This window comes from Mirounga leonina, unplaced genomic scaffold, assembly GCF_011800145.1.
Source record: "Mirounga leonina isolate KUSES-001 unplaced genomic scaffold, KU_Mleo_1.0 Mir_91, whole genome shotgun sequence".
Classification (NCBI taxonomy): domain Eukaryota; kingdom Metazoa; phylum Chordata; class Mammalia; order Carnivora; family Phocidae; genus Mirounga; species Mirounga leonina.
In genome coordinates, this window is record NW_023270839.1 from 17,353,342 (window position 1) to 17,378,191 (window position 24,850).

The 24,850-nt window shown below is 38.4% G+C and overlaps 1 protein-coding gene across 1 annotated transcript in view; it reads left to right on the plus strand.

The window, feature by feature from the left end:
* Positions 1-24,850, plus strand: part of BUB1B (BUB1 mitotic checkpoint serine/threonine kinase B) — a 50,639-nt gene that overhangs the window by 20,095 nt on the left and 5,694 nt on the right. The window contains exons 6-19 of the mRNA XM_034994047.1: positions 2,442-2,611; positions 4,109-4,323; positions 4,496-4,587; positions 10,489-10,718; positions 12,432-12,544; positions 13,246-13,361; positions 14,070-14,116; positions 15,667-15,727; positions 15,849-15,954; positions 18,114-18,388; positions 20,187-20,320; positions 20,614-20,754; positions 21,167-21,267; positions 23,301-23,450. Of these exons, the coding sequence (XP_034849938.1) occupies positions 2,442-2,611; positions 4,109-4,323; positions 4,496-4,587; positions 10,489-10,718; positions 12,432-12,544; positions 13,246-13,361; positions 14,070-14,116; positions 15,667-15,727; positions 15,849-15,954; positions 18,114-18,388; positions 20,187-20,320; positions 20,614-20,754; positions 21,167-21,267; positions 23,301-23,450 (1,951 nt within the window). The remainder of the gene's footprint in view (positions 1-2,441; positions 2,612-4,108; positions 4,324-4,495; positions 4,588-10,488; positions 10,719-12,431; positions 12,545-13,245; positions 13,362-14,069; positions 14,117-15,666; positions 15,728-15,848; positions 15,955-18,113; positions 18,389-20,186; positions 20,321-20,613; positions 20,755-21,166; positions 21,268-23,300; positions 23,451-24,850) is intronic.

Consider the following 24,850-nt stretch of genomic DNA (forward strand, 5'->3'; position numbering starts at 1 on the left):
ATCCTCATTCCTGAAGGATATTTTCACTGGATGTAGAATTCTGGGTCAACAGTTCTTTTCTTTTTTCTCTTTTTAAATTTAATTTATTTATATGAGAGAGAGAGAGCATGAGCAGTGGGGAGGGGCAGAGGGCAAGGGAGAAGAGCAGACTCCCCACTGAGCAGAGAGCCAGAAGCGGGGCTCCATCCCAGGACCCTGGGATCATGACCTGAGATGAAGGCAGACGCTTAATGACTGAGCCACCCAGACACCCCTCAATAGTTCTTTAATTTCAATGCTTTAAAAATGTTGTTGCACTGTCTTCTGGACTCCATGATTTCTGATGAGAATGGTTCCTTCTCTATATGTAATATGTTGATTTTCTCTGGGTGCATTTAAGATTTTTCTCTTTTCTTTTTTTAAGATGTTATTTATTTGACAGAGAAAGAGAGCGTGCGCACAAGCCAGGGGTGGGGGTTGTAGAGAGAGAAGCAGACTTCCCGCTGAGCAGGGAGCCTGATGTGGGACTCGATCCCAGGACCCTGGGATCATGACCTGAGCCGAAGGTAGACACTTTGGTTTTTTTTAAGATTTTATTTATTTATTTGACAGAGAGAGAGAGAAAGTGAGAGAGCACAAGCAAGGGGAGAGGGAGAGGGAGAAGCAGGCTTCCCGCTGAGCAAGGAGCCCAATGCAAGACTCGATCCCAGGACCCTGGGATCATGACCTGAGCTGAGGCAGACGCTTAACCGACTGAGCCACCCAGGCGCCCCTGTTTTTGTTTTTAATTTTTTAACCTTTCTTTTTTCTGTTCTTCAGAATGGCTAATTTTTGTTGATTGGTCCTCAAGTTCATTTACTCTTTCCTTAGCCATCTCCATTCTGATATTGAGTTCATCCAGTGAATTTTTTATTTCAGATAATGTGTTTTTCAGGTCTAAATTTTCCATTTGATTCTTTTTTATAGTGTTTGTGTCTCTGCTGAGAACTTCTGTCTTTCTATTTATTTCAGATATTTTTACCTTTATCTCTCAGAACGTCGTTATAATAGCTGCTTTTAAATTTCTGTCTGGAAATTCCCAACACCTAGGTCATCTTGATTTTGATTGATTGCCTTTTTCTTTGAGAATTGATCACATTTTCCTGGTTCTTTGTCTGTCAGGTCATTTTGGATTATATCCTGGACATTTATCCTGTTACTATGTTATTAGACTCTGAGTCCTATTGGTTGATTTTCTCTGGGGAATGTTGATATTTTTGTCTTAGTAGGCAACCAACCCTCAGATATCGCAAGTTCTTTCTCTGATGGATAGTGGTTCCATTGACAGTTCAATTTTCAAGACATTTGGGTCTATCCCACATGTAGGCTGCTCAGGGGTTAGTCTAGGACTTGCGCAATGGTTTATATCATAGTTCACTTCTCAAAGCCTTTTTTGTGCTACTTTGGGCCTGCCTTCTGCATGCATAGCTCAGGAGTGAGTCCAGGGCTTGTGCCAATTCATGTAGAGAATTAGGAGATCCCCTTCTTCAGCTCGTCCTCTCTAGTACCTCTCCCACATTCGTTGGCCCTCAGAGTCCCCTTTTCCCAGTACTCTGGACAGAAAGATGAGGTTTTAGCTTCCCACACCATCGTTGCAACAATTTTAAACCACAAGAGAAAAGAGAAGAAGAAAAAAAAAAAAACAGGAAACAACCCTGTGTGGTTTGTTTCTTCAAGTTTGACTCCTCTCTACAGTCCACTTGCTTTTGTTTACTTTTCAGAGGCCTCAGTTGCTTTTTTTGTATTTTGTTTAGAATTTTTAATTCTACCCAGTGAGAGAGAGGCTATCACGGGCTTATTCCGTCTTGGCCAGCACTTGCAGTTTATTCTGGTTTTTTACCCTTTTGATAATACGGAAAGCTTTGACAGCAGCACAGGAAGTTAAATCTTCAAACTTCTGCCAGCTGTGCTAAAGTAAAATGACATGTGGGATACAACTTCGTTTCATATGGTTTGGGAAAAAATGGTATGGAGCTGAGCAATGTGCCTAGTGAGAGCAAGAGACATGGACAGTGATAAAAGAGATGTGGCAAGACATTGACAGTTGTGAATCTAGGTGAAGAGTATATGGGTGCTCATTTACTCTTCCAACTATTTTGTAAGTTTAAAAAGTTGATGGGAAACTCCGGCCTTAATAAATTATTTAATCTTAGTCACCCTGATCTGATCCTCAGATCAGCCTAATGGTGCTCTTCAGAGTATGCTAATTGGTTGAACGTGGACATTTAAAGGGGAAGTTAAATCATCCTATTCCAAACTTTCTCTGATTTCAAGGTAGCTTTCTTTATTCCTGAGAGAATAAACACTTTCTTTGGGCTGTTTCTCTATATTTCTTCTCCCTTGTTTAATAAATTAGAAATTTTGATTCTGGTGAGTAGTGTTCATCTCCCCCAAAAGTTAATTGTCCATTCTCTTACTTTTAGACAATTCCAAGCTCGAGTGTCTCGGCAAACTGTTTTGGCACTTGAGAAAGAAGAGGAGGAGGAAGTTTTTGGATCTTCTGTACCACAACGAAGCACACTGGCTGAACTAAAAAGCAAAGGAAAAAAGACAGCAAGAGCTCCAATCAGCCGTGTAGGAGGTGCTCTTAAGCGTAAGTTTGTTAAGTGTTATTATGGGAAGCTCTTAGTCTCGGGTGGTAGGCAAATTATGTAAAGAGATAATGTATAAATATATATGTGGACGCTGTCCTAGTTTTCTGAATACTAGGTAGCAAAAAGAAGGAAGTCTTCAGAGAGCTGAGATTACAGTATGCAGTAAAAGCAAAACATGTCAGCAATTTTGTGTCTTAATTAAGAAAAACCTAATATATAGGAAGCATCAGGAGTTTCTGAGTTTGAATTGTTAGTAGAAAGAAGAATGCAATAATATAGCCAGTATTGTCAAAGTGAAGCTTACATGTACCAGAGCCTCAGAAAATGTATTAACGTGGTCTTCAGGTTTTTGGGGCCAGAAATTGGACTCTCTTTGTATACCTAAAGATGATCACTAATAAGCTTTCTTTCTTTCTTTTTTTTTTTTTTAAATTAACTATGTTTAGGGAAGTTTTAGATTCACAGCAAAATTGAGTAGAAAGTACAGAGAGCAGTAAGCTTTTACTAACTACATTTATAGCAGTTAGATGGATAGACCAGAATTTAAAAAACTCTCTTATTCCTTTTACGGTATCAACTTACCAGTATTCAAAATATTACTTGTAGATCCTAGAATTAGGGTATAGGGAGTATATAGACCTAAAGAATATTTCATCCAGGGGCGCCTGGGTGGCTCAGTCTAAGCGTCTGCCTTCAGCTCAGGTCATGATCCCAGGGTCCTGGGATCAAGCCCCGCATCAGGCTCCCTTCTCAGCGGGAAGCCTGCTTCTCCCTCTCCCACTACCCCCTGCTTGTGTTCCTCTCTCGCTGTGTCTCTCTGTGTCAAATAAATAAATAAAATCTTTAAAAAAAAAAAAAAAGAGTATTTTATCCAGATCATAATGAAGCTTGATTGTAATAAGGAGCCCCACAACAGAGACCCCTAATAAATGGGCTAATTTGTCTTCTCTAGATTCAGCACATTTCAGCTGATTTCCATTGAGAGAAAAATTTTAAATTGACAAATGAGGATTTAGGTTAGGGTAGTCTCTGAGAAAACTAGGTAGTGTTAGAATGATGATTGAAGGAAGATGTAGAATTTTTTTTTTTAAGATTTTATTTATTTATTTGTCAGAGAGAGAGAGAGTGATCAGCTTCCTGCTGAGCAAGGAGCCCAATGTGGGACTCAAACCCAGGACCCTGGGATCATGACCTGAGCCGAAGGCAGACGTTTAACCATCTGAACCACCCAGGCATCCCAAGTTTTTTTTTTAACATATCTTTAAATAAAAGACTGGAGGTGAGGTAAAGGAGGGAGAGTATAAGTAACAAACAGAATGGATTAAAAAGTTAATTTAATTCATGTAAAGTTTTAAAAAAATTGTTTAAAAAAATCTCTTTGTTTCTATGGTGGTAGAGGTAATCTCCTTGATTTTAGGAAGGATTAGGTATTCCTTATCTGGCATCTGAGTTGATAATTAAAGATTTTACATAAAATTTTAATATTTTTCTCCTAGCTCCAAACCAGAACAGAGGACTCCAAAATCCAGTTCCTCAACAGATGCAAAGTAATTCCAGAATTACTATTTTTGATGAAAATGCTGATGAGGCTTCTAGAGCAGAGTTGTCTAAGCCTACAGTTCAGCCATGGATAGCACCCCCTGTGTCCAGGGCCAAAGAGAACGAGCTGCAGCCAGGCCCTTGGAACACAGGCAGGCCTTTGGAATACAGGGTAAGGACTCTTAGATCCAGTGTACTTGCCAACATAACAAAAAATTCAGATTTAGAGTAGAGGAGTGTTTTTAGCATCTCTTTTGATTCCTCCTGAATGATTAGGCCTGACCTGCATATACTTTGTCAGAATGTATAACTGTGGTAATTGTCATCTTCTTCTTCGTCGCCAGCCTCATGGTGGTACAGCTTCTGTGACCACTATACCCTCTCTGCTTCCCAGTTTTACTCCATATGTTGAAGAAACTGCACAACAGCCAGTGATGTGAGTTTGATTTCCTGATATTTTGAGGTGGGAATTATTAAGAGTGAGCAGGAGCACCTATTCTGGTTCCCAAAAGCATTTCCTTCTTTGTGGGGATGAAAGTAACCAGACAAATTGTGTTTTTTAAATGTCTATGTTCTCTAGAGTATGTTAGGGCCAAAAGACCATTTGATAATATTCTTATTAAGGAATAAACTTCATAGGCTTATATTTACATTGTTTTAGTCAAAGATAATCACTTTGACTTAAGTGAGATGTTCTACCTTTGTTATTGACAGTAATTAGAAAATATGATAGTTTTTCCTTTTACCCTGCTCTTTCCTTCTGGATGTCTTTTTCTTTTTCTTCCTAACCCTTAGTATTTCTGTTATAAGAAAAAGAATGATGGGTGATACTTAGATCATCAGGCAGTGTGAGATCTACTCTAATACACACTGCAGAGCATATAATACTAGGGTCAGAGTCTGTGTCCCAGTGCAAGAGTTTTCTCATAACTAATCTATAACCCCTCATCACTATATGCTAGGTACTATAGGAATGCAAAAATAGATAAGATTTATAGCAAAAAATTCTGCCTGATATGAGTTCAACACAAGGGAGGATATTCTTTTTTTTTTTTTTTAAAGATTTATTTATTTATTTATTTGACAGAGATACAGCGAGAGAAGGAACACAAGCAGGGGGAGTGGGAGAGGGAGAAGCAGGCTTCCTGCTGAGCAGGGAGCCCAACACGGGGCTCGATCCCAGGACCCTGGGATCATGACCCGAGCCGAAGGCAGATGCCCAACGACTGAGCCACCCAGGCGCCCCAAGGGAGGATATTCTTAAGAAATTTCTATGAGGGGCATCTGGGTGGTACACTTGGTTGGGTGTCTGACTCTTGGTTTTGGGTCAGGTTGTGATCTCAGGGTCTTGGGATCGTCTGATGGAGACTGCTTGAGACTTTCCCCTGCTCCTCCCCACTGCATTTGCTCTCTCAAGCAGATGAATAAATCTTTTAAAAAAAGAAGAAAAGAAAAAAATCCTATGAGCCTTTACAAAGGATTACTGGAAGAAATTGATAGCACACATTTGTGGATATTTAATTTTTCGAATGTTTCAAATCACCTATAGATAGAATTATGGCAAAATAAATATGGTATAGAAAATGTTGAACTTTATTTTTATTTGAACTCTTCTTCATGGCTGTCTTATTTGACCTGTCTGCAACATTTTCTTTAGTTTGTGTTTTTCTTAATGGTATGTTCCAGGGGCTCTTTATAAATTATATATACATGTTATTATAGATTAAGCTAATCAGCTAAAATCTTTAATAGGAGTTGTGAATATTTCCCCCTAATTTGTCACTTGTTTTTTGATATTGTTTAGCAGTAACCACTAAAAATATATTTCTAATTCCTATATAGATTTAACAGTCTTTTTTATGGTTTCTGTGTCTCCATCATTCTTTGCTGGGATACTGCAAGCTACCTAATCTGTCTACTTCTAGTGTTACTCATCCCATTCATTCTTTAGGCTGTGACAGGTCTGCATTGCAAATCTGATTGTTTCAGTTTCCTGATCAGAATCCCTTGCTAGGTCCCCATAACCTTTGGGATGAACCCAAAACTCCTTAAGATTAATTATAAGACTGTTCTTGATTTGGCCTCTGCTAACATCTCCAGTTTCCTTGTTTGTTTGTTTTTTAAGATTTTATTTCTTTATTTGAGAGAGAGAAAGCAAGAGACAGAGCATGAGCAGAGAGGGAAAGGCAGAGGGAGAGGGAGAAGCAGACTCCCCACTGAGCAGGGAGCCCGATGTGGGGCTCCATCCCGGGACCCCAGGATCATGACCTGAGCTGAAGGCAGATGCTTAACTGACTGAGCCACCCAGGCGCCCCTTAACATCTCCAGTTTCCTCCCCCTAATATAGTCAAACCAGACTGTTTGCAAGTTCCTGAACTTGTCTAGAGCAGCTACCCTTTGGACGTTTGGGTTGTTTTTACTTTTTGGCTAATTATGAATAATGCTTCTGTGAACATTTGTGTAAATGGTTTTTTTGTGGACATATGTTTTCATTTCCTATGAGTATATACCTTGGAAGGGAATCGCTGAGTCATATAGTAACTCCATGTTTAACATTTTCAGGAACTGTCAAACTGTTTTCCAAAGAGGTGGCACCATTTTCTGTTCCCAAATTGCCATAATGAATGAGGGTTCCAATTTCTCCACATCCTCACCAACACTTGTTCTTATTCACTTTCTTTTGGTTTTGTTTTTTTGGTTATTGCCATCCTATTGGGTGTGAAGTGGTATCTCATTGTGGTTTTGATTTGTATTTTTCTAATGATTAATGATGTTGAACATCTTTTCATGGGCTTATTAGCCATTTGTATTTCTTTGGAGAAGTGCCTATTCAAATCCTTTGCCTATTTTTCAACTGGGTTATTTGTCTTTTATTTATTTTTTTATCGATTTTATTTGAGAGAGAGAGAGAGTGAGTATGAGTGGGGGAGAGGGGCAGAGAGAGAGGGAGAAAATCCCAAGTGGACTCCACACTGATGTCTGAGCCTGATGCAGGGCTTGATCCCATGACCCTGAGATCATGCCCTGAGGTGAAATCAAGAGTTGGTCGCCCAACCCACTGAGCCACCCAGGTGCCCCTGTCTTTTTGAATTGTAAGAATTTATATATTCTGAGTACAAGTCCCTTAGCAGATACACGGTTTGCAAATATTTTTTCCCATTCTGTCAGTTGTCTTTTCACTTTCTTTGTTTTTCTTTTCACTTTCTTGATGTTATCTTTTGAATCCCGAAAGGTTTAAAAATTTTAATGAAGTGTAATTTATTTTTTCTTTTGTTTCTTACATTTTTGGTGTTGTATCCAAGAAGGCTTTGCCTAATTCAAGGTCATGAAGATTTACTCCTGTGTTTTCTTCTGAAAGTTCTATAGTTCTAGCTCTTACATTTAGGTCTGTGATCCATTCTTAGCTAATGTTTGTGTGTGATATAAGGAAGGAGTCCTACTTCATTCTTCTGCATGTGGATATACAGTTGTTGCTTGAAAAAACTTCTTTCATCATTAGATGGTCTTGGTACTCTTCTTCTTCTTTTTTTTTTTTTCAGAGAGGGGGTGGGGAGGGACAGAGGGAGAGAGAGAGAATCTCAAGCAGGCTCCACACCCAGTGCAGAGCCCGCTGCAGGGCTCAATCTCACAACCCTGAGATCGTGACCTGAGCCGAAATCAAGAGTCGGACGCTTAACTGACTGAGACACCCAGGTGCCACAAATGGTCTTGGTACTCTTGTTGAAAATCAGCTGACCATAATGTATGGGTTTATTTTTGAGACTTTTCTCTTCCATTGATCTACATGTGTCCTTATGCCATAGCCTTGATTACTGTGGATTTGTTGTAACTTTTGAAATCTAGAAGTTTGAGTCTCCCAACTTAGTTCTTTTTAAAGATTGTTTTGACCATTCTGGTCCCCTTGCAATTCCATCTGAATTTTAGGATTGTTTTGGTAATTTCTGCAAAATAACTGCTGGGATTGTGTTACAGATTGTGCTCTGAATTTGTTGATCAATGTAATGAATATTGCCATCTTGATACTATTAAATCTTCTGATCCATGGACATGAAATATCTTTTATTTATATCTTCTTTCATTTCTTACAACAGTGTTTCATAGTTTTCAGAATACAAGTTTTGCACTTTTTAAAAAAATGAATAGATGTTATTTTTTGAGCTATTTTAGGTATATAGAACACTTGTACAGAAAGTACAGAGAGTTCCCATATACTTCCTCCTCCCCAACCCCATACACAGTTCTCCCTATTAATATCTTGCATCAGTGTGGTTCATTTGTTGTAATTGATACATTATTAACCAATGTTCATAGTTTACATTAAGGTTCACTCCAATGTGTTTTACAGTTTTCATGTGTCCATCATTACAGTGTCACATAAAATAGTTTCAGTGCCTTAAAACTTTCCTCTACTCCGCCTGTTCATTTATCCTTCCCTCAAATCCCTGGCAATCATTGATCTTTATATTGTCTTTACAATTCTGCCTTTTCCAGAATTCGTATAGTTGGAAATAAACAGTATGGAAGCTTTTCAGACTGGCTTTTCTCAATAATATGCATTTAAGGTTTCTTCATGTCTTTTTTGAGGCTAAGAGCTCATTTATTTTTAGTACTGAATGATATTCCATTGTGTGGATGTTTATCCATTTATGGGAGGACATCTTGGTTGCTTCCAATTTTGGCAATTATGAATAAAGTTGCTATAAACCCTTGTGTGCAGGGTTTTATGTGGACATAAGTTTTCAACTCATATAGCTGGATTCTATCATAAGACTCAGTTTTGTAAGAAAGTGCCAAACTCTTCCAAAGTGGCTGTACCATTTTGCATTCATTCATATCTCCACATCCTTGGCAATACTTGGTGTTGTCAATAGTTTAGATTTAAACCATTCTAATAGTTGTGTAGTGGTATCTCATTATTTTAATTGTAATTTCTTGATAACATGATATTGAATATCTTTTATATGTTTATTTGCCTTCTGTATATCTTCTTTGGTGTCTGTCTATTCACACTTCTTTTTAAAAAATTTATTCTGAAGTACTTCATTCTTTTTGGTGCTTCTGTAAATAGTAATGTTTTCTTAATTTCCTTTTCCGTTCATTGCAAGTGTATAAAATACAGTTGATTTTCATATATTGATTTTATATCCTACTTCTTTGGTGAACTCATTATTAGCCCTAGTAGTTTTTATAGATTCTTAGGATTTTCTATATATAAGATCATGTCATCTGCAAGTAGAGATCATTTTACTTCTTTTCCCACTTGGATGTCTTGTTTCTTTTTTTATGCTTTGTTTCTTTTTTTTTTTTCTGATTGCCCTGGCTAGAAATTCCAGGACACTTTTGAATAGAAGTGGCAAGAATGGACATTCTTATCTTGTTCCTGATCTTAGAGGAGAGGCATTCAGTCTTTTATCATTAAGTATGATGTTTGTGTGGGTTTTTTGTAGATGTCCTTTATCAGGTTGAACAAGTTGAGGAAGCGTTTTAGGTATGTAGATGTTTAGACCCTATCATTAAAGGTTCTGATTTAGTGATCTGGGGTAAGGACGAGATGTCTGGTTTTTTTGTTTTGTTTTCTTTTTTAAGATTTTATTTATTTGTTTATTTAAAGAAAGCATGAGCAGGGGGAGAGGCAAAGGGAGGGGGGAGAGAGAGAGAATCTCAAGCAGAGTCTAACGGGCTCCATCTCAGGACCCTGAGATCATGACCTGAGCCATAATCAAGAGTCGGATGCTTAACTGACTTAACTAGGTACCCCGGGACCAGATATCTTTAGTTGTAAAAAGGCACATATAAATAAAATAAAAGGTATATAAGTAATTCTGTCCATAGCCAGGATTGAGAATATCTGCCCTATTTTCATTGAAGTACTTCATGCTTCATTCTTTTCAAACCTGTATTATCACTTCCATTCTTCCCCCTCAGCTGAGAACCTTGAACTTGTCACATTGTCAATTCCCTAAATGTTGTATTCCTAACTCAAATTATTTTTGGTGATAAACAGTAGCAAATAGGCTATATTGCATGGGTTAATTTTCTTTCATACACTGGGTTTGATTAAGATATGATATTCAGATTTATTTTACCTATAAGGAATATAAGCTATCTGTTGACCCTAACTTATGGCTAATTTCATTCTTCATCATACGGAGTAGTACTCAGAACATAATTGTTGATAATCCATGTAAATTATTTTTTAGCGTCTTTTCTCAATCTTATTTTTTGAAATCAATTATACATAGTCTTGCTACTGACATTGTCCCTATGTTCTGTCAAAACATGTAAGAAATAACTCATTTGACCTGTATGGTGAATAATAATTATTTTGCTTCTTTAGGACACCATGTAAAATTGAACCTAGTATAAACCACATTCTAAGCACAAGGAAGCCTGGAAAGGAAGAAGGAGATCCTCTGCAGAGAGTTCAAAGCCATCAGCAAGAGTCTCAGGAGAAGAAAGAAAAGATGATGTATTGTAAGGAAAAGATTTATGCCGGAGTCGGGGAGTTCTCCTTTGAAGAGATCCGGGCTGAAGTTTTCCGGAAGAAATTAAAAGAGCGAAGGGAAGGTATGTATATTGATCTAGTTCACAGCAAAATTTCTTGGGAATTGTAATCTTTGTCACTGCCCATTATTTTCTCAAGCATTCCCTCTATTCCAGTGAAGCAGCTCTGATCATGGTCACCAGAAACCTCCTTTTCGCCAAATCCAGTGGCCATTTATCAGTCTTGATCTTTTTTGACCTCTTGGCTTCATTTGACACAATTGATGAAATGCTTGTTTATGAAATGCTTCTCTTGGCTTTTTCCTTGGTGCATATTATCCCTCTCAATTTCCTTCACTGCTATTCCTGAGGCCCAGGATAGAGTATTGGAATATTCCAGTCACAACTATCACTAGGTAATGGATTAAATACTCTTTACAAGCTGGGGACTCTCAAATTTATATCTCTATCCCTGACATTTCACCTGAACTCCAGACTCCTATTTAGTTACCTATATCTATTGGCTATTCCGACAGACATTTTAAACTCAACATAGCCAGAACAGAATTACTGATTTCTGCCAAAAACGACACCCCAACACATACCACAGGCTTACCCATTTCAGTAAAAGGGAACACCATGCACCCAGTTGGTTCAAGCCAAAAAAACCCATAAGTCATCTCTGATCCCTCTTTCTGTACCATTCTCCCACATCTAAATGAATAAGCCTATCAACTGTACCACCAAAAAATTTCCCAGATCTTTCATTTATCACCATTCTCATTATTAATCCAAACTGCCATCTTTTAGGTAGACTACTGCAGCTAGACTTTCTGCAAACTTCAGTCTGGCCTTACTACAGTCCATTTTGCTCATAGCAGATGATCTTTATAAAAAGTCCAGGTCCTATCATTACTTTACTTAAAATTCTTCAGTGTTTTCTCATTGTCTTACCATGCAGTACGAACTCTACCCACCCGTGACTTGGCTCCTGCCTACCTCTCCAACCTCATCTTTTACTTTTCTCCCTCTTACTTTGCTACAGTCATACTGGCCTTCTCTGGAACTCACTCTTGAGCACAGTGACCTTGTTCCTGCATTAAAGCCTTTGTGCCAGCTCTGGCCTAGAATCTTTCCCCAGATCTTTATATCACTAGCTCCTTGTCATTCGGGTTACAACCTTATGAATGTCCCTCTCTTAAAATGATCTTCCCTGCTCACCTGTCTTAAGTAGCTCTTGACCTCCATCCTCCTACTCAGTCACACATTCTCACATCACCTATTTTATTTTATTTATTTATTTGAGATAGAGAGTGAGAACAAGAGCTGGGAGACAGAGGGGGAGGGAGAAGCGGCTCCCCGCGGAGCAGGGAGCCCGATGCGGGGCTCCATCCCAGGATGCTGGGACCATGACCTGAGCCGACGGCAGATGCTCAATCGACTGAGCCACCCAGGCACCCCACCTATTTTATTTTTAACACTGATTTTCTTATTAATTTGTGTGTGTGTCTTCCCCAAATTGAATGTTAGTGTCACATGACTAAGGACTTTGTATTATGCACCACTGACATGTAAATGCTCCGAATTGTTCTTGGCACATCATAGACATTCTGGTTCTTATTGATTAAATAAATGAAAGAATAGAAACCCAGACCTCAAGTAGAGGGCTTTGCTCCATTTATATTATTCTCATCTGTAATATTAGCATGTATGTTGAAGCCATGAGCTCCAAAGACAGTTTTTGACAGAATAAGTTGCTATAAGGAGTAATGCATTAGCCAACCTTACTGTTTCTAGCTGAGCTACTGACCAGTGCAGAGAAGAGAGCAGAAATGCAGAAACAGATTGAAGAGATGGAGAAGAAGCTGAAAGAAATTCAAACTACTCAGCGAGAAAGAATGGGTGATCAGGTCGTTTCTCTCTCTTGTTTTGTTTTTTTTAAGATTTATTTATTTATTTTAGAGGGAGAGTGTGTGTAAGCAGGGAGAAGGGCAGAGGGTGTCATGCAGGGCTCCATCTCACACCCTGAGATCATGACCTGAGCTGAAACCAAGAGTCACATGCTTAACCGTGCCACCCAGATGCCCCCATTTCTCTTTTTTTAATACAGAAAACTATACTTATTGAAACAAATTTAAACAATATAAAAGCATAGAAGATAAAAATCCTCCCAACCCCCATTCAGAGTTTCTGGTAGTTTCATAGCTATTAGTGGCAACAAAGTCCAGCAGGAAAGTAATTTAACAAGTGACCTCAAATGGAACTTGTGTCACTAGAAGTGATGCAATTTATTGACTTCTTAGTTAGACTCTAAAGCATTGTTTTATAACTTCTGGACTTTAGCTTTTTATTCTAGTCATGTTGCATTGAAATGGGGTCACCCAAAGAAATTTGGTATATGCTTGGCACTGCTCAGTTGAGTACAACAGAAACGGTTTATCCTAGGAATGTAAATTATTAGAAAGAACTTTTATAGCATAGATATTTTATATGGTTAGTGGGTATCTAGGCGAAGAGTATAGTGAACCTAATTTTGGAACTAAAGCTTGAAAATAGGTAGGATTTTTTAGATAGGAGGGACACATTGATTTTGTTTCTTTAATGCAAATAGCAAGAAGAGAAGATGCCTACAAAGGAGACAGCTGAACTGCAAATTGCTTCAGAGTCTCAGGAAATACCAGGAATGGCTCTATCCAATTCTGTTTGTCCAGTAAACTCTTGTGCCAGGTAGGACTGCATTGGTGGGAGGGATGATTCTTATAGGAGGGCACTTAAAACCAACCTTTGACTCTAATGACTTGAAGTCTTTTATAATATTAAGACAATGTTTGCAAGTCTCTGTCACAACATAAGCTCTGATACTGATGAGGTAAGACAGGGTACTGACATTTTTCTGTTAAAAAAAATACATGTTTCTTACAGAAACAATCAAATATAATTTTTAAATTAAAAACAAATTTTTTTAAAGTAGTCTTCACGCCCAGCATGGAGCCCAACATGGGGCTTGAACTCATGACCCTGAGATTAAGACCAGAACCGAGATCAAGAGTCAGAGGCTTAACCGACTGAGCCACCCAGTCACTCCTCAAATATAATTTTTTAAAGATAAAACCACCCATTTTTACCACCAAGTGATTACTGTTATTAACATATGTATATCCTTATGTGTTCTGTTTTTTGTTTTATTTGATAAAAATGAGAGTTTGCCATTGCTTATACTGTTAATGTTATAACATCTATTATCAAATATACTTATATAACAATTATAATGACTGAAGGTTCGATCTTCTTAAAGAATTTGGATTGACTACTAGAATTTTTTTTATCTAGAGTGAAGAAGATTATATTTAATGAAAAAGCCTCTTGGACTTATAAGAGTTAAATAATTCTTTTTGTGGGTACTTCGGACATATTTTAAAACAAGTTTCTTTACAGGGAGACTTCACTTGCAGAAAACTTTTGGCAAGAACCTCATTCTAAAGGTGAGTTATATTTGACAATGTCATGAAAAACTTACCAGTAACAAACACATTATGTAATATGTGGTAAATATTTTTCTTAATTATGGTAAAGGGAGTTGTAAGAAGACAGAGGGGAACTAAGATCTTATCGTATCTTTGAATCATGGAATTCAGTTAAGCATATGATTTGAGATAGGATAGGCATTTAAAAGAGTGTGTTTGTAAGATTCCTCAGTGCTTTGAAATGTTTCAATGTAGATTTAAATTTATGTTAACTACCAAATACTATCTTCCACCTTAGCAGCGTATACTGAGCTAAACCTATCAGTAGTATCCAGCAGCCAAGAAAGTAGTTTTTCAGAAGAAAGAAAAAATGTCTAAAACTAAAGCTATTTAGGGGTGCCTGGGTGGCTCAGACTGTTAAGCGTCTGCCTTCAGCTCAGGTCCTGATCCCAGGGTCCTGGGATCGAGCCCCGCATCGGGCTCCCTGCTCAGCGGGGAGCCTGCTTCTCCCACTGCCGCTCCCCCTGCTTGTGCCCTCTCTCTCTCTCTCTCAAATAAAATAAGTAAAATAAAATAAAATCTTAAAAAAAGAACAAAACTAGAGGTATTTATACTCAAATTTATTTTTTTTTTTTTAAGATTTTATTTATTTGACAGAGAGAGCAAGCAGAGGGAGTGGCAGGCAGAGGGAGAGGGAGAAGCAGGCTCCCCAGCTCCCCATGGAGCAGGGAGCCCAATGCAGGGCTCGATCCTAGGATCCTGGGATCATGACCTGAGCCGAAGGCAGACGCCTAACCAGCTGAGCCACCCAGGCGCCCCAAATTTATTCTCTTCATTTAAAAATACGTTAAAAATGGTAAAGACATGAATATCTACCTAGTAGTAGTTGAAAACAAATTAAATAGAATCTGATTAAACCTCTAACTCTAACCACCAATTTATAGGAAATACAAAGCATAGAGGAACATGTTAAACAACATAGGAAGATGTAATTGGCAAAAAATCCAGCATTATGGGGCAAACAACCTAGTTTCTTCAACAGAAAATTACTAAAACAACAACAAACCCTATAGTATCAAAGTGATTTAGGAGGTATTTCAACCAGTCACAGTATATGAATCTGCATTCCCAATTCAAACTTTCTAAATAATTTTGGTTAAATGTGAGTCTTCTGATTAGATATATGATACTCAGAAATTATTAATCCTATAGGTATGGTTATGTTTTGAGATTATGCTTTTTTGAACGAGTCTCTCTCTTTTAGAATTACATCCTGAAATATTTACAAATGAAATGATATGATGTCTTAGATTTGCTTTAAGATAATTCAGAGTTGGGTTGGGTTTGGAAAGTAGTGGTAGTGGTGGGGAATAAAGAAAGATAAGACACAATCATCCATGTTTAGATAACTTATTAAATGATGTCTACTTTTATATGTTTGAAATTGTTCATTATAAAGAACAGGTTACCTTTCTGCTTCCAAACAGCACAAAATATTAATTGACCTAGATGTCTTGAAAAATGGGCATTTACTCTTAAGAGCATAAATCTATTCTCTTTTTCTATAGGTCCCAGTATACCTTTCTCCATTTTTGATGAGTTTCTTCTTTCAGACAAAAAAAATACCAGGTTTGAAGTTTTTTGTTTTGTTTTGATACTTAAAAGTCTTCTATTATTATAAATGAGGATGCAATAAGGGTTACTGTTATCTATGTGAACAGAAAAATAAGTGGGGTATGTTTTTTTCCAGTCATCCTGCAGATCCCCCACGGGTTTTAGCCCAACGAAGACCCTTTGCAATTCTCAAAACTTCAGAAAGCATCAACTCAAATGAGGATGTGTCTCCAGATGTTTGTGTAAGGAACAGTATTCCTAAGTTAATATAAGCAGACTGATGAATTGTTTCATTCAATTCTCATAAAGTTAGGGTTAAAATTAAAATCACTGGCTTGGGGCACCTGGGTGGTTCAGTCAGTTAAGCGTCTGCCTTTGGCTCGGGTCATGATCCCAGAGTCCTGGGATCGAGTCCCGCTTTGGCCTCTCTGCTCGGCGGGGAGTCTGCTTCTCCCTCTGCCTGTCACTCTGCCTACTTGTGCGCGCACTCTCTCTGTCAAATAAATAAATAAAATCTTTAAATAAATAAATAAAAATAAAAACACTGGCTTAAAATTTAAGCACATTAACATCATTATTCATTAGAGAATGTAGATCCACAACCACAGTGAGATACTACTTCACATGCACTGTGATGGCTATAATCAAAGAAAATAACAAGTGTTGGTGAGGATGTGGAGAAATTAGAACCCTCATACAGTGCTGGTAGGATTATAAAATGGTGCAGCCACTTTGGAAAACAGTTTGGTAGTCTCTCAAAATGTTAAAAATAGAGTTACCATATGTATGACCTAGCAATTCTCTCCTAGGTATATATCCAAGACAATTAAAAACATGTTTACATTTTTAAAAATACTGTACATGAATGATCACAGCAACATTATTTATAATAGCCAAAATATACTAGCATATATGCTATAATTTTACTTGTTATAAAACCCATTTATTTATTATTATTATTTTTTTTTAAGTAGGTTCCACATGCAACACGGAGCTTGAACTCATGACCCCAAGACCAAGAGTCACGTGCTCCACCAACTGAGCCAGCCAAATGGCCCTAAAACCCCTTTTTTAAGTATATGCGCTTAAATGTATGCATGTAACCTACCAGATATGTATGGTAACAACCGTTGCCTCTGGGGAATAGTAATTGGAGGGGAGATGAGGGTCAAGTGCCAGAGGGAGACTTTTTCACTATATATCCTTTTCAACTAGTTGACTTTTTAAACCATATACATGTATTACTTTGTTTTTTGTTTTTTGGTTTTTTTTTTCAGATTTTATTTTATTTTATTTTATTTTGACAGAGAGAGACCCAGCGAGAGAGGGAACACAAGCAGGGAGAGTGGGAGAAGGAGAAGTAGGCTCCCCGCAGAGCAGGGAGCCCAATGCGGGATTTGATCCCAGGACTCTGGGATCATGACCTGAGCCGAAGGCAGACACTTAATGACTGAGCCACCCAGGCGCCCCAACATGTATTACTTTGAAAGACGAAGGGGTGGCTGATTCAGTTAAGTGTCTGACTCCTGATTTCAGCTGAGGTCATGATCTCGGGATCCTGGGATGGAGCCTCCTGTGTCAGGCTCCACGTTCATCCAGGGAGTGTGCTTGAGATTCTCTCTCTCCTTTTGCCCCTTCCCCTGCTTGCACATACACGGTCTCTAAAATAAATAAATAAATCTTTGAAAGACAAAGGAATATTTTAAAAATTTTCCTTTTTTTTATACTTTGTATTCCATATTTTCTTTTCTTTTTTTTTTTTTAAAGATTTTATTTATTTATTTGACAGAGAGAGACACAGCGAGAGAGGGAACACAAGCAGGGGGAGTGGGAGAGGGAGAAGCAGGCTCCCCGCAGAGCAGGGAGCCTGATGTGGGACTCGATCCCAGGACCCTGGGATCATGACCTGAGCTGAAGGCAGTCACTTAACCAACTGAGCCACCCAGGCACCCATCTATTCAATATTTTCTACTGTGACTGTGAATTATCTTTAAGAAATAAAATAAAAATTCAATATTTGGTGTAGAAGAAAAAAGCTAGGAGGATAGCAGATTATCAGAACATTTTCTAGGTCAAAGCCAGAAGAAAAATATTATTCCTCTAGTTCTTAGGTGAAATTGGTTGGGCAAAAAATCATTATCCAGTATTTTTCCTTTGGAGAATCCTCACAGTATATTTTTTTGATAATACATAGTTTGCTATTTTCATGATATAAAACTTTTTCCCTCAGATATTATGATGTGCTTTTTAAAATTATCTTTCCTAGAGATTCTAATATGCTACTTCTGTACCCTATGTTGAAAATCACTTATCTAATGTTTGTCTCTCTGAGTAAAAAAGGTAGGTCCTCCATATTCTCACTGAAATATTTCAGCTAAACTTTATGTGTTTTTTATTTCAGGATGAATTTACAGGAATTGAGCCCTTGAGTGAGGATGCTATTATCACAGGTTTCAGGAATGTAACTATATGTCCTAACCCAGAAGACACTTGTGACTTCGCCAGAGCAGCTCGTTTTGTATCCACTCCTTTTCATGAGATAGTGTCCTTGAAGGATCTCCCTTCTGATCCTGAGAGACTGCTGCAGGAGGAGGATCTAGATGTGAAGATCTCTGAGGACCAGCAGACTGCTTGTGGCACCATCTACAATCCAACTCTCAGCGTCAAGAAGCTCAGGTGATTGTAGGTTGCACAAACCAGATTGTTTGAGTGATCTCTTATTCTGTGTGTGCTTGTCAGAGCGATCATTTATCAGGTTCTCACTACCTGCCAGGTACCGTGCTAAGTGCTTTACATGACAGTAGGACTCCCCCTGATAAAGTGGTGGTGGGATTTGGTAATTGATTTGAGTATGAGAGTTAGAAGAAGTAAATTTGGATGGTTATGAGACTGAGAGCCCCCAGAGGATTCTGGTGTCTTTGAGAAAACTTGGCAAAGTATACCTGATGGGGAGACAGGGGGCATTTTATTTTTCCTTTAATACTAAATTTTAAATAATGGTAAAATAGCTTGATACTAATTTCAGATAGGCAACTAGAAGTGTCCTTTTTTTTTTTTTAAAGATTTTATTTATTTGAGAGAGAGAGAGAGAACATTAGCTTGGGGCGGAGGGGCAGGGTGGGGCAGAGGGAGAAGCAGAGTCCCTGCTAAGCAAGGAGCCGGATGTGGATTCGATCCCACGACTCTGGGATCATGACCTGAGCTGAAGGCAGAAGCTTAACCCACTGAGCCACCCAGGTGCCCAGAAGTGTACTTTTTTAAAGTATCTTTTAGGGGCGCTTGGGTGGTTCAGTCAGTTAAGTATCTGACTCTTGATTTCAGCTCAGGTTATGATCTCAGGATCATGAGATCAGGCCCCGGGTCAGGCTCCATGCTTAGCGTGGAGTCTGCTGAGATTATCCCTCTGCCTGTGCCCCTCCCCCTGCTCTCTCTCGCTCACTCTGTCTCTCTCAAAAATAAATAAATAAATAGATGGATAAAATCTTTATTTTTTTTAAAGAGTTTACTTATTTATTTGACAGAGAGAGAGACAATGAGAGAGGGAACACAAGCAAGGGGAGTGAGAGAGGGAGAAGCAGGCTTCCCGCTGAGCAGGGAGCCCAATGTAGGGCTCGATACCAGGACCCTGAGATCATGACCTGAGCTGAAGGCAGACGCTTAATGGCTGAGCCACCCAGGTGCCCCTAAATAAAATCTTTAAAAAAAAATAAAGTCTCTTTTAATGGAGAGGTGGAAATGAATAAAGAATGGTATGAAGGAATCGCATAGAATCTGTATATTTAAAAGTTGGCTAAATGAATGTTGGTTTTAGGAATATTCTTTAATTTGCCAATTTGTGCTTTTAAAACTGCATTTTCAAATTTTTGTCCAGTAAACTTTTTATCACATTTGCTTAGCATGTATTCACCTTGAGTGATTTGGGTTTCCCTTTTTCTTTCTTGATCTTTTCTTATTAAAGAGTAAAATGTCTAGAGAAAGGATAAACAAGAAAAAAGTATCTTAGTCAATGTTTCTCAGTAGTTTAGAATAGATGTAGATTAGGCATTTGCTATAGATTAGGTAAATAAAGCATAAATTTAGAAAATCTAATGCTGAGCATTGCCTGTCAACCAGAGTAGATAAATTCTGATTATGAATCTGTATCTGTTTCAGGAAGATATAGACTTTGAAAATTAGACTAATGAGGGCACCTGGGTGGCTCAGTTGGTTAAGCGACTGCTTTCGGCTCAGGTCATGATCCTGGAGTCCCTGGATCGAGTCCCGCATCGGGCTCCCTGCTCGGCAGGGAGCCTGCTTCTCCCTCTGACCCTCCCCCCTCTCATGTGCTCTCTCTCTCTCATTCTCTGTCTCAAATAAATAAAATCTAAAAAAAAAAAAGAAAATTAGACTAATGAATATCAAATAAAATAAAATAACAAAGATAAAGTGATATCTGTTATCCCTATGAGGACTGACTGATTTGTGGTTCTTTCAGCCCAATTATTGAAGACAGCCGCGAAGCCACACACTCCTCTGGGCTCTCAGGGTCTTCTGCCTCAGTTACAAGTTCCTCTTCCATCAGATGTCTTCAAATTCCTGAGAAACTGGAACTTACTAATGAGACTGCAGGTAGCTTCATACATACCACCTGTAAGCAAACCTCTACCTCCATGTCTACTGAACACTTATTTATCTCAGCAAACTGAGCTATGTGGTTTTTTTCTCTAGAAAAGTTCCCATAAATTGTGCAATTTCTAGAATGAATCAGTATTAACTGAACACCATAAAGACCTGAAGTAGATGAGTTTTGTTAGGTTAGCCGTGTTGATTGTGCAGTCTTGTGTTTTTTCCTCTCCTCTGTTTATAACACCCATTTTAGGTTTGGGGGGTGATGGGGTTTTTTAACTTTTTTTTCCCCCCAGACAACCCTACTCAGTCACCCTGGTGTCCACAGTATCGCAGACAACTACTAAAATCTCTAATGGAGCTGAGGGCCTCTGCAGAGTTTTTTATAGAAGATAGACCAATGCCTAAGTTGGAAATAGAAAAGGAAATTGAATTGGGTAAGTATCATTGAACAAATGGGGTTTTTTTTTGTATGACACTATACGAGTAAGTGATTATTTGTACTTGAGCTTGTTGCTTGAGCAACTCTTGATCTCAGGGTCGTAAGTTCGAGCCCCACATTGGGGGTAGAGTTTACTTAATTAAAACAAAACAAAAAAACTCATGTAAAAAGACAAATGAAAAAGAAACAGATTATAGAGGTTGACACATTGATAAGTTCATGTCCCGGTAACAATATGGAGTCTGTCTTCCCCTCTTTCAACTTTTAACAAATGATTTTGAAAAGTGTTCTAACTGACTGCTCACTGGCAGATATAAAGTACCTTTAGCCCTTAAACCAGGAGGTAAAAGCTAAGGGGCTGTACATATTCACAGTGATTTTTAAATGGAATCAAACCTTCTCAACAGGTAATGAAGATTATTGCATTAAACAAGAATACCTAATATGTGAAGATTACAGATTATTCTGGGTGACACCAAGAAACTCTGCAGAGTTAACCATAATAAAGGTGGGACTGATTCTTTGTCATTTGCGTTACTTTTTAAAAAAATAATGTGGGTTGAAGCAGTAACTATGGTCCCATGGTACCATCAAATCCTTTGAATAGTCCATAAGTTTCTTGATAGAAAAGTCGGTGAGACATCAAAAAATCACTCAGCATTATGTGCCAGGATCAGATATCAAAAAGGAGAGGCAATCATGTAAATCTCTTAGTATGTCCAAACATACTAAATATTCTATTAATTCTATCTTTTTGAGGAAATATGCTGAAATTTTCTGGCCTGCTCCAATCTGGACAGATTACATTCTGGGACACACACACACACACACACACACACACACACACACCCCTTTTGACATTTCCATTCACCATTATCCTAGGGAATCACATTACCTCTTTCTTATGTTAGACGCCCAGTAATATTGGCTCCCATTTTTATTTCTTTTTGGTTTAAGCCCTCATATTTTAGTAGCCTCCCGGGAAAGGATGCATGGGATATACATTTTTTTGAAACCTTTCATGTCAGAAAATTTTTTATTCCACATCTTTACTTGATTGGTAGTTTGGCTGGATATTAGAATTCTAGGTTCAAAACTTTTTTTCCTTGGAATTTTGAAGATAAGGTTGATTATCTTTTGGCTTGTGGCCTTTCTTTTTAAAGTCTTTTGCCATTTTTTGTGTAAGACTATTTTTCCCTCTCCCTGAATCCTTGTAGAGTCTTCTTCTGTTTATCCCCAGAATTGTCCCCAGTATTCTGAAATTCCACAAATACATGTTTTGGTAAAAATCTATTATTGCCCATATGCTAGACACTGGATGGCCATTTCAATGTGGAAACTCCTTGAGTTTTGAGAAATTTTCTTCAAAGAATAAATTATTTCTTCTTTTCAGTCTTCTGTTCTCTCCTTCTAGAATTCCTTTTATTAGGATATGGGGTATCTTAGAGATCCTTTAAAAATCTTATCTTTTTTTCTCCTTTTCTCTTTGTCTTTTTGCTTTACTTTCTGGAATGTTTTGTCAGCTTTATTTCCAGACTTGTTATTGGGTTTTTCATTTCTTTTGTCATGCATTTGATTTGCCAGAGCTCTTTTTTATTCTCAGAATTTTCTTCTTTAAAACATTCTGCACTTCATTTCAAAGATGGAATATTCTTTCTCTGCGTGCATTTACGATGCTTTAAACTTTTTTCTCCCTGCATCATCTGTTTCCTTTTGTCTGTTTTGAGCTCTGTCTTTCATATTAGAGGCTTTCTTCAAGTCTTGGACTCTCTATTCATATTTAAGTGTGGGACTCTAAAAGCTAATTGAAAGCTCTGTATATACAGGACCTGGACAGCTGTTGGGCCTCACTGTAAGAAGATCTTGCTTAGCCATTCAATAAAAGGCCTCAATCTTTCAGGTCTTTTCTTTTGAGCTGATCAGATCCTTCAGAGAAAACTTCTAATATCCTTTCTGGAGCAAATAATCCTGGTTGCTAGCTTCTTGGAAGCTAAGTGGGAAAATTAGTCGGGAGGGGCGGACAGGTGCATCTTAACATTTGATATATAAACTCCCCCCAACCCCCGTTAACAGTGCCTGGTGACCTCTAGCCCAGAGCCCTTCGGCTTTATACTTTCTAGGGGTAGACTTCTGGTCTTCTAGAATGGAGGAGAGGCAGGGGAATCTGGGGTTTAACTTCCTCCTAATACAGTTCAACCACTTCTGTGGTAGCCCCACCTCCACCCTTCTCTAGGTAATTGGTGCCATCAGTTTTATACTGTGGGAAGATGGTCCTGTAGTGTAAAGTTGGTTGCCCTCAGCTTTCTCTACTGCTAGAATCAGCTTTCCTTGGGTCAGCTAAGTGGATTGTTACCTCTTAGTGTTCCCTTTCCAGCTTCCAGAATTTGCTGCTGCTGTGTTTTTTATTATAGATTTATGACTTTTAAAACATTCCTTTACTATTATTTCTGTTGGGGTATCATAAAGGCTGGAGGAAATGTTTTCAACCTGCCAGCCATAACCAGAGATTCTCATAGCTCTTATTTTTAAAATTTCTTACAGGTATCAGCTCACCCTGTCCCATGGGACTTTTATATCAACCTCAAGTTAAAGGAACGTTTAAATGAGGAGTATGATCATCTGTGCAGCTGTTACCAGTACCAAGATGGTTGTATTGTTTGGCACCAGTATATAAACTGCTTCACCCTTCAGGTTTGAATAATATGAATAGAGTCCTTAAATAGAGAGATTTGTGCTCCATTTACCAAGGGAGTTTAGTGCGAGATTCCTGTTAACCTTCTAGAAATAGACCAACTAAATTATAAACTAGAAGCATTGATCATTTTCCTTTCCCAAGTTGTTTTGGCCAAAAACTTCTTTGGCACTTTTTTTTAACTTTTTATTATGTCAATTTTCTTTTTCTTTTCTTTTTTTAAAAGAACATAATCTCTATACCCAAGAAAGATGGGGCTCAAACTCACGACCCTGAGGCCAAGAGTCACGCGCTCCACTGACTGAGCCAGGCAGGCACCCCTAGTATGTCAGTTTTCAAATATGGACAAAAATAGACAGAATTGTGCAATGACCCAGTCATCTAACTGTGTTCATCATCGGCTCATGGCCACTCTTATGTTAAATTCCTGGTATGATAATTCCAATATTCTTTCCATGTCTGGTTTTGATATTTGCTTTGTCTGTTCGAATTGTGTTTTTGGACTTTTAGTGTATCATAAAATTTTTCTTTTTCTTTTTTAAAGATTTACTTATTTGAGAGAGAGCACATGCACGTGTGTGAGTGGGAGGAGGGGCAGAGGGAGAGAATCTCAAGCAGACTCCCCGCTGAGCCCAGAGCCTGAGGCGGGGCTCCATCTCACCACCCCTGAGATCATGACCTGAGCCAAAACCAAGAGGCAACACTTAACTGACCGAGCCACCCAGGCGCCCCTAACTTTTCCTGATAGCCAGACATGAAGTACTGGGTAAAAGGAATTGCTATAGATAGCCCTTTAATAATGTGGTGATAAGGTGTGAAGGGAAGGAAAGCATTGCATAATTCTGTGCTTTATGTTCTTTTATAGTGAGCCTATGCCTCTGGACTGTGCACCTCACAAGTATTTCCCCTCCCTTAGGTGGGACATGATGACTAGAGTGGGCTGAAGTTGGGTATTTCCCTTCCCCAGGTCAAGTAGGCTCAGATAATACTCTAGCAGGTTAGGCTCCAGTTAACTAGTTTCTCCTGACGACAGAGCTTTTTAAGAACAGAGTGCTCTGGCCTCTTTCAAAATGGTTCCTCTCTCCCTCCACCTCTGGAAGCATAAGGAGAATTTTTCTCCAACATTTGCTGTGAGAACCTGATCTAGCTCCTAGACATAAAACTCACAGAAGTGTGAGGAACCCCCTCCACCACCACCACCATGCTTACAGATCCTAGAAGAGTTGATTTTTCAGTCTGTTCAGCTTTTTATTTGTTAGGACAGAGTGGCAACTTTCAAACTCTTTACATAAGGAATGGTCTATTTTTGCTACTCTTGTTTTATCTATGCTGTCCCTCAGTAGATTATTTTTAGAACCCAAACACAGTATATCATTTTATTCTTAGGAATGTTCTTTTT